At 43.4% G+C, this 10111-nt stretch overlaps 1 protein-coding gene across 1 annotated transcript in view; it reads left to right on the forward strand.

The window, feature by feature from the left end:
* Positions 1 to 7896, forward strand: part of DNAAF3 (dynein axonemal assembly factor 3) — a 181903-nt gene extending 174007 nt beyond the window's left edge. Inside the window, exon 11 of the mRNA XM_086928685.1 lies at positions 6071 to 7896. Coding sequence (XP_086784811.1) covers positions 6071 to 6218 — 148 coding nt within the window. The 3' untranslated portion in view covers positions 6219 to 7896. The remainder of the gene's footprint in view (positions 1 to 6070) is intronic.
* Positions 7897 to 10111: the final 2215 nt, after the last annotated feature.

The following is a 10111-nucleotide window of genomic DNA, read 5'->3' on the forward strand; positions in this document are numbered from 1 at the left end:
AAGTTACGGCATGACGTCATGCCAGGTGAGCGTTGTGGGGGAAGGGAAATCCTTTAAAGAGTCATTTTCTTTCTGGATTTCCCTTCTCTTTCTGAAACGCAAGACGAGCAACATTGTGGTAGGGTCACCAGGGCTTTAATTGGAAGCTTTTTCAATATTATATGTAACAAGCCATAGGTGCAGCTTGTTTATCTTATGCAACTAACACCTATTGTCAACGTCAATAGTCCTGACTTGCTGTAGGTATGATGTTACTTGTTGTATCACATATCTGGATGCAATGACAGAAACAGCAAAAATACAAGTCGGGCGGCACACTATGCTAAACAGATTTTTAGCGTAAGTGTTTTAAAGCCACGCCCCTAATGACACTGGCCACGCCCCCTTGAGAGACCCCCCAGTTTTTTCATCCCACTTAAAGCCCTGTCAACACCCCAACCCACATGTGCCCACAGACAAAGCCTGCAGTTCTCTCATCATAATAGGAGGAAAACCACACGAAAAATGACCTGGTAACTTGGGTTACATATGTTATTCTGCATTCCAGGGAGAAAACTTGTGATTGTCGGAATCTTAGTAACCTTGCACCAAATTTCAAGTCTTGTAATGAGGACCTCCCACTCCTAACCCAGTTTAACACATCATAATCCTCTGCTGAATTTAAACTCAACTGTTTACTCTGAATCTGAATGAATACTCAGAAAAATATACTCCTGAATCCAATGACTACCCCTTGACACGTTATGTAATGTTATCTTATTTTATCAGACATATGTATAGCACTATCTTGCCATTAATATGGCCTCACAGCGCTGCTGGGATCCGGTAACTCCCACACCCATAACAACAAGATGAGTGGCAATATGATCACAAATGAAGAGTCCAAATTTCAATGGTTTCAATCCACAGTTCCCAATGTGAACATGAGATTCTTTATTTCAAATTCGTATATATCATTCGGGCGCAGCCAGCCAACGCATTTCCCCCTTCAACAAGGGATTCTTCAGGGCACTGTAAAGTAATATCAATGATTGTAGAACACAGTAAAGCACGCCAGATTACTGCAACAGTTCTTCAATTCCTCCGAGTATTGCCATTCTGAAGTCCTGTAAAAGCGTAATTCAGATGAATATATTTCAATATTTCATGCTATCTTCAGATGGATGTATGTCTTTTAGATCGCGTTACTTGACATCGCGGGCATTACAATGCAAGTCGTTACAACGACTTGCGTTGGAGGGCGCGGATTTTGGAACTTTATAATTTTATATTCCAACACCAGTCCACGTAACAGTAGGGAAGGTGTTGGAATATAAAATTACAACATTCCTTGTCCAACAGCGCCATCCAGCGCAAGTCGTAGTAACGACTTGCGTTGTAATGGCATTGTTGTAAAGGCACTGCGGTGTCAACACTGCGTTGTAAACGATGCTCCCCCTTCAGATATTCATTAGAGACGGGCCAGCGTAAGTAAAGGTACAGCAATAGTTTGAAAGTTCATGTCTAACTGTTTATATTGGGTTTCCCCACGTCTTCTCAGTCAATTCAGTTTTGTCGCAGACCAGAGTGTCTGTGTTCTGTTGGAGGTTCTGTTTGTTTACTATTATAGTTAGCACCATTAGAAGCTCGGTGATAACCAAATGTATGTAAATCTATATATTGATATAACCTATTGAAAAGCAAATTTGCCCTCCTCCATCCCTTCAATAAAATGTACTTTCATATTCTATTGGCTAATGCTCTTGCTGTAAAAAATAAATAGATAACGCATCAAGGCTGAGAAGGATCTCATCCTTGTTATTTGGGGCAGTTGTTTCGGGAATTGACATCGAAAAACGTTCTTTTAGAAGGTTTATAATATTGTGCACTTTCGGGTTCTAAAACTAATTTGTATTTGCGTTATGGAAAAAAACTTTGTTTAAGGGGTTGCATTCGAGTTTGGCTGAGAAGGTACTCTGTTGCAACAGCAACAGGGTACCCTCTCCCTCTCCATCAAACTGAAGGTCCACCCACCTAATTCACAGATCAGTCCGTCTGTCGCTGACATACTCCTCTGTTGGCCCGTGGAATAAGGCCCCTCCGGGGGTTGGCAGTATAACAGCCCACCCAATTTAGAGTGGGTGGTTGAATGGCCAGTTTTCACTACCCTCAACCACCAGGTCATTTTGCTGTGAAAAATGCAAAATTACCCCCTCATTATGGGATACTGCACCCATGGTGGATTTGGATTTGGATTTGGATTTATAAAGCGCGTAGCTACCCAAGGGCGTCCCAGCGCTATAGTATCAGCTTAAAGTGCTCCTGAGGGGAAATTATTGGGGGAAGAGCCAGGTCTTCAGTAGCCTGCGGAATGACAGCAGGTTGGTTTCTCTTAGGATGTTAAGAGGCAGGCTATTCCAGAGCTTAGGGGTGTTGGAAGCGAAGCGGCGACCGCCCGTGCGCGCTTTTCTTATTCTGGGGATCATTCCCAGAGTGCTAACCTAATTCAGCATGAGGAGAATGCCTTCCTGAAACGTTTGCTTTGTGCCCCGGCTTCGGCTTCAAATGAGCTAATACATAGGGAAGTCGGATTAAATCATGTCAACGATTTAATTGCCCTCCGACCGTTGTCCCTATGGCGATCCATCTGGTCAAAAGAAGAGACAAAGTTTACCCAGGATGTAATCAATGACTGTTTAAAGCTTGACCACTGTTCAAATATCCCTTGGTTATGTCACATCCAATCCTGGTACAAGACACTTTATGGTTGTGACATTTTTGAAGAACCAACACCGGGGACAGGGTTGTCAAAGAAGGAGCTTAAAGTCTCTTTTCTGAAACACACTAATAGTATCAGGGTGAATAAATATGCAAAACAGAGCACGTTTAAATCCTATTTAGAATATAACATTAAAGAAGGCTTACAATCATACCTCACTGTTGTTAGCAAAAGCTCACACCGTTTTGTATTATCGCGCTTTCGTCTGGGGATTGTGCACCACCTAGTAGCATTTCCAATAATTAAGAAACCTGGCTCAGGCTTTTGCCCATGTGATGGTGTATCTAAGCAGAGTGGATGTCATTTTATGCTGTTCTGTAAATTTTATATTTCCTATAGAAAATTTTACTTGAAACCCATCTTTTTAAAATATAACATTCTTAGTACAAAGAAAGCGATGCATCTGATGTTTAACTTAGAGAGTCCAGATATATGTTTTTATGTGGCCACTTATATTCTGAAATGCATTTTTTTACGTAAATCAATCATTGTATAAATCCAATACACGACCCTGATCTTTTTAGAACTTAATTATTGACAGTTTTTTTTGCTAAATCATACACTTGTCAGAGAAGAGTATTTCTAGCACTTATTGCATTTTATTGCTAGCCTGTGTACGAATATCGATCGATTGTATGTACTTATACGCACTTTAACTTTGCCAAATTTGCACATATGCTAGGAGATGAGTACTTCCAGCATTTATTGCACTTTATTGCTAATTTGCACATGCATTATTAGGCGAGAGTATAAATATGCACTTTAGATTGCTCATTTGCACACGTGTTGTTATATGTATTTCGTACATGTACTGATGGTGTTTGGTAACTCAAGGTTGATGCAAATTACGAGGTATTGTAATTCATTTGTAGTTTGCTATGTATTGTAATTTATTTTTGACTTTTGCTACATGGTTGTATTTATACAAACCGAATAAAGCATTTCGAAACCCCCACATTATGGGATACTGCACCCATAGTGGATTTGGATTTGGATTTGGATTTATAAAGCGCGTAGCTACCCAAGGGCGTCCCAGCGCTATAGTATCAACTTAAAGTGCTCCTGAGGTGAAATTATTGGGGGAAGAGCCAGGTCTTCAGTAGCCTGCGGAATGACAGCAGGTTGGTTTCTCTACGGATGTTAAGAGGCAGGCTATTCCAGAGCTATGGGACGTTGTAAGCGAAGCGGCGACCGCCCGTGCGCGCTTTTCTTATTCTGGGGATGCTGGCAAGGAAAAGGGAGTCTGAACTGAGCTGTCTGGTGGATTTATGAGGTTTGATGAGTGGTTTTAGTATGGGTGGGCCTTTGCCTTGTAAAATGTTATGGGAAATGCATAAGGTCTTAAAAGCGATACGCTCCTGGATGGGGAGCCAGTGAAGAGCTTTGAGAGAGGGTTTAGACTCTCTCAAAGCTGATGAGCTGGTGATGATTGGGATCATTCGTTTATGTATTTTTAAAAACAAAATGCCTCTTTGGGGTTTGGTTTTTGAAAATACAAAAACATGTTAAAAGTTGATGGACAGTCCCAGTACTGTCATTCTAACCTTTAATACATTGAAAGGAACTGCCTTGACGGTGATTCCTGCCAGTGTTATGAGATGTCTGCTGGGCTGGCAGACAACTCTAAATTTGGAGACCCTAAATGTTGTCCTACCTGTGTAATTGATGGTTTCCATAGATCTAAGCGTGTGTGACCAGAGCCTACCTTGGCATCAGCTACTCAATGTGGCATCTTGTGCTGAACTCGAGGCCAAGACGGATGAACCTAAATGCCATGAAGAGGAGGCTACTGACGGCTGTGACAACGAACTTTTTAAACCCATAGAGCTACTAAAAATAAGAAGGGCTCTTTAGTGTGGCCACCGAAAACAGCCACTTCGGTGTACCTTGGAAGATCACCATCTGTAGAATGGAGAAGTTTCCATTTGGAGTGAAACACTGTTGACAAGTACAACATGAAGAGCAACAACTCTTCAGACATGGCAGAAAGGCTTCCACACTAACAATGCTTGTTATAACTCATCACCGCAAGTATAAACCTCACATGATTTCCTCCCAAAGACCCTTATGCACTCAAAAGAACATATTTGTACAAAAGATGTTTTTGCATTCTCTGTTTTCACATTCCTCGCCTATGGAAGTGCCAGTCCTGCATGCATGTGAATCTTTACTTACACTGCCAGGTGGTCAGAGGGCATGCCTCTCAGAAAAGGCAGAACTACACGGTCCTGGTGGTACAATTATTGCAAACTATGGGATTTAAAATGAACACATCTAATACCAGCACAGGTAAATCCTTTCTGTGAATCCTTGTAGGCCCTTGGGCAGTTCCTACAGAGGCAAGAATGGCCTCCTTCTTGAAGACAGTGGCTACCAGACATCACAATCTCCAACAGATAGGGAAGTGCCTTGTGCCATCATGCACTCTTCCAGCTTCCAAAGTCACCTTATTTGAGGTCACTCCAGGAATGAGGACAAACAGATGGTGCTCTGGGAAGGTCTAGTGCTCATTTCATAACAGGTGGTAGAGTCTCTCAAATTCAAATTCTCTCATGAAAAGTCATCACAAATCCATGCCCCCAGTGGCAACCAGCATTGGTAAAGACAATAGCTAGCGCCCTTTGGCTTTGCCATTGTAACCCCTGCGTGATGACATATACGTGCACATAGTAATTTCTACACTTTATATCCGTAAAGCCGTTGTATAGAAACTACTGTACTCATACATTACATTTGCTCTGCTCTTACATAAAGCATGCACCTACGTCTACTCTGTGCAAAGCATGCAAATCTATAACAATTCGTTCTGCAAAAAGGAAAGCAGTTGCTTTCTGTAACAGTAGTAGATCAGTTTGAAGGCAGTGTGCTTTCACCCGGATCCACCCTGTCTCCCCGTGATTAGAGGCCTCGTGAATGAGGTTTCTCATGCAGTGACCAGTCTAAAGACGAGGCACTGGAATACTGGCCGACATCATTCTGGGGTCTCATTACACACACATCCATTGTTGATGATGCCTTCAATGAAAACATCTGAGAATTAAGCAAAATGCACGTTTCAGTTCAACTTTTGGATGGGTCACATGTGTAAAGCACCCTAAGTTATCACCATTTGAAAGTGCGAAGCTTCTGTTAGGGGTTAGTAACTTTTCTTTCTGCCGGGTTGGACATGATCCTGAAAGCACCTTTCTGTTGATGCAGTTTCATCAGCACCAAGGCTGTGTGAGGAGCTGTGTATCTTGGTTTTGGGGGGGGGGTTCAGGGAAGGTGTATGAATGGTCTTAAGCAGTCTCATTCTGTTTCTCAATTCTCCAGGTACATGGTGGACCTTCGCAAGGAGCAGATAAGCAACTTTGTGGTGCGGGTCACAGAACTCGCGAAAGAAGCAGGGTTCACCCCTTTTGGGACAGTGGACTGTGAGAAGGATGCCTTTGCCCGCTTCGAGCTGCAGGATGAGCAGTGATGCGTAAGCATAAGGACGTGAAAGATAGGGTGACTTATGGAACATTCATCATGAGAACTATAATGCTTCCAGTTGCTGAGCAGACCGCTCTCTTATTTTCAAGTTCTATGGAGGTGAGGTTGCCTGTTTTCCAAGACTTGTTCAAGTGGGAAACTACCTACAAAATTTGCTGAATGCCCATTAACGTGTGAGTGGAAGGCCACGCACCCAGAAACGCACCTCTCAGCTCCCATTGTAATATATTTCCACCAAACCAGGGATAGGATCTTTCCAGCGCAAATGCTTCGACGTACGCACTTTGTAGCCCCACTACAATAAGGCTACTACTTCCTAAGGCACTACATCAACACCTCTACATCCTGGGACATTACATTATTAAAGCTAAATAACAGTAATAGGTTAGGGCCAAGGGATACTTAAAAAATAGGGTAAAGGTAAATTCATTTAATACATTTAAAAAAAACAGGGAAACGTGGAAAGTTGGTGAAGCCTCTCCCCTTCTCTCCTGGGTGAAGTAATGACCCACGTTTTAGCCATGTAGTTGCAGTGGCTGTCGAAACAGGGACATACAACATTACGTCGACCTTAGGTGCACACAATGCCATTGTGAATCGGGTTTATAGTGTTCATAGAGTGCTCTTATAGCAGGGTTTTTATGTATCGGTCTTCGTTTGAAGTCCTAAAAGTTCTGTAGTATTTCATCCAGAGGTTGTTGTGCAGTGTACAGTTTTTGGCACATGTCCAGTGATGTGTGCACTTTTTTTTACTTCTGCTGCCAAAACCTCTGCCTGCTTATTTTTAGTTTATTAGTTTACAGAAAGAGAGAAACAGGAAGGGAAAAAAATAAAAAATATAAAAAGTGGGTCAAGGAGAAGAAAATAAGCAAAACGTGCTAAAATTTGCTAAAATAGCTCAGTCAGTCAGTTCAGTGTCCACCTCAGTAATGTGTCTCGAGACTGCTGTGTGAGACTACCGGCAGGGCATTTTATAATTCATGAGTTCAATTAATGAGTTCTGGTCAGTTGGGATGTATTAATAGCTATTCTGGAGCGTCAGGATGCAATTCTATTTACAATGCGAAATATATGTTCCATGTTTATATATGAAGATTGAAGAGGGAATGGTATTAGTGGAAATGGAAGACTTGGAAAAAAAAGAATGAGCAAGAAAGGTATTGACTGCCAGGGGAATAATGTGAAAAGGATAACTTTTAATAAATTAAGTTAAATTGTTAATCAGTTCATAACATCAAAGTATACGTATTGGAAAACAGAGTGTGTTCAATACAGTCTCTCTTAGTAATGAATATTTTGTTGATTTTTTTTAAAGATCTTTGCATGCAAAGAGTGGAAGGGGACGGTTAAAAGAAGTGGGCAATCCGTTGAAGATTGCCCTTCCCACCACTACTGCACCCCCTAAGTTCATACCCAGTTGTGATTCCCTTTTGTCTCTGCTGACCCTTCTCTCCCTAACTCCTGTCTTCTTTTTCACTGAACTTAGCTGCAAACCCATAATTTAAGGGTGCCACTAAAGCACTGATCCGGTTTTCTTTTCTACCAAATATTAATATGCATCTCATACATTTGCATTCTGCGACTGCCACCGGGGATTCGTTATGAATGTATTTATGTATTTACAATTTTGTAGCCCTGGAGTGTAATAAACTGGGTTGGATTTTATTTATTTGTTTATCCATGCGCTTATTAATTGCAACAGCCTGCCAGGAAGTCTCGAACTTTCCATGTAGGCCAGCACATCTCTCATACGGTAACCCTGCCGCCATCTTGAAGAGCCTGTGGGGGCCGCAGGCACCAGACTGTTGTAGTCTGTTTGTGCCTAGGGTTAACCGCCCTTTTGTTGACAAGGATCGCACATGCTACATGGCATGGTTGCATGTGATCATGTAATAAGCACTGTTTTGCCACGTGGGTAGGTGACCAAATAACTTAATGTCAACAGTTGTAAAGTAAGTCTACGCAGGGCACAAGTCATAACTAAAGAAGTGGGGGGACGCTCACAGACAGGAAGTGATGTCACGACCGGAAGTGACGTCACAAAGGGGGAAAAACCTAGAGGTGGGGGGACGCTCAGATACGTGAAGTGACGGCACGACCGGAAGTGACGTCACGAAAATTAAGGGGCTGGGGTGTTTATCCTTTAAGCCTCACAAGCCCAGACAGCTGTTTCAGGGATAGTTACGTAACCAGGACGGGCGCACTTGTCTGTGGCGAGCCATCACTGTGCATCTGGCACTTGGTGAGGACAAGACAGGCAGCGCCTGAGTTTTGAGGGTTAGTGGCCAGTGTGCGCAGTGCAGGCATCTTGGCGCTATGCTGATGTCCTATCATTGGTAGCTTTTAGAATGCACTAGAGCAGCAGCATACTGTACAGATTAATTAATGCATGCTCTCCTACAGCATACCAGCTTTTGCGCAGGGGGGACGGCGTCCACCCGGTAAGACCCCTTAAAATAAGTGGGGGGACGCCGTCCACCCGCGTGGTACCCCGACTCGAGCACTGAGTCTACGACTTCCAGAACGCATTTGTGAGTGAAATGGCATCTCAAGATTGGAAACATGATGCCATCAGTGACACGGAGCGCATGGCCACCCTGTGTGGTGTTACTTATGGTTTTTAATGTTTGTTTTCTCTGTAATTCCTTTTTCATCTATACTTCTGTTCGGCACTTAACACAAATGGATACTTTTTCTGCCACCAATCTGTATGACTTCGCATTATTTTGTGTGGTGTGAGAACGATCACTAGATGTCTCCGCACAGCCTTCAGGCTCATCTGAAATGTGTTTTCTATGCTTTGTGTTTTACTGAAACTGGCCGCTCTCATATAACCAAGGCGGTGCGTCCATTGGAGCATGGGGGCGTAGCCCCTCTAAGCCACATGGATGCACCCATGCACGCTATTGGCAAAAGAAAAGCAATTGTATTTTTGCCTGCTTAGCCGCCCGCTAAGCAGGCAAAATACAATTGCATTTGCCAGTGCTCCTTCAGTTCGGAAAGGTCCTTGACTCCTTTGACGCTGAAGCCAGGGGGTAGGGCGGCTGAGCTGCGGACCGGCATCTAAGTCTCGGGCTGGTGTAGCCCTGAGTCACTCTAATTGAGTGACACAGGGCTATGGCCAGCTCGAGCATGCGCGGCGCACTGTACCAGCGGGTCCCAGCAGGTGCTGCTCAGGCCGCCAGGGCCGGGAGGATTCAGGGCGATTCAGGGCGAATACAGACTGTGCTGCATGCAGCGCCAGGATTGGCTAGGGGGGCACAGTGTATATGCGTGTCATCATCACACAGGCGACTGAGGCGGCGAGGAGCGCTGAGGAGATCCGGAGAGCGCGCGTGCCAACTGCCAAGGAGACTTAGGGACCCGAGCAGAGGATACTGTACACAGTAAGTATGTATGCTCTTTACACGTTCCTCATTTTGACAACCTGCGAGGTTTCTAGTTAGATTAGGAAGTTTAATGAGGAGTAAAGATGGCACATCTGGGCCCCCAACCAAAGTGTGAGCCATATGCAGAGTGTTTACCAGGGTTAGCTGCCTCCCAGCAATCTGCACAATCATTCTGAAGCCCAGGGCATAACCTGGAGTCTCTGACACGCCATGAAAATAGCGCTATTTGGCTTCAGTCAAGATCCACATTTTGGTAACTTCTTCGATTAATGTAAAGCAGTGCACTTTTTTTATAGTTGGTAAAGTAAAGTCTGCGAAGACATTGCCCTCCTAAGAAAAAAACAAAAAATCGAAAACATATTCGAGACCTCTGTATGGTAGTGCTTTGTTCAGCATCTCCGGTGCGAAGTGTGGCTTAGATTTTCATTTTCTTTCTGTACTTAATTAAGGATTATGTAAAAAACACTTACAAGATGTTTCATTTATCCTT

Source organism: Lissotriton vulgaris, chromosome 7 (assembly GCF_964263255.1).
Source record: "Lissotriton vulgaris chromosome 7, aLisVul1.2, whole genome shotgun sequence".
NCBI lineage: Eukaryota > Metazoa > Chordata > Amphibia > Caudata > Salamandridae > Lissotriton > Lissotriton vulgaris.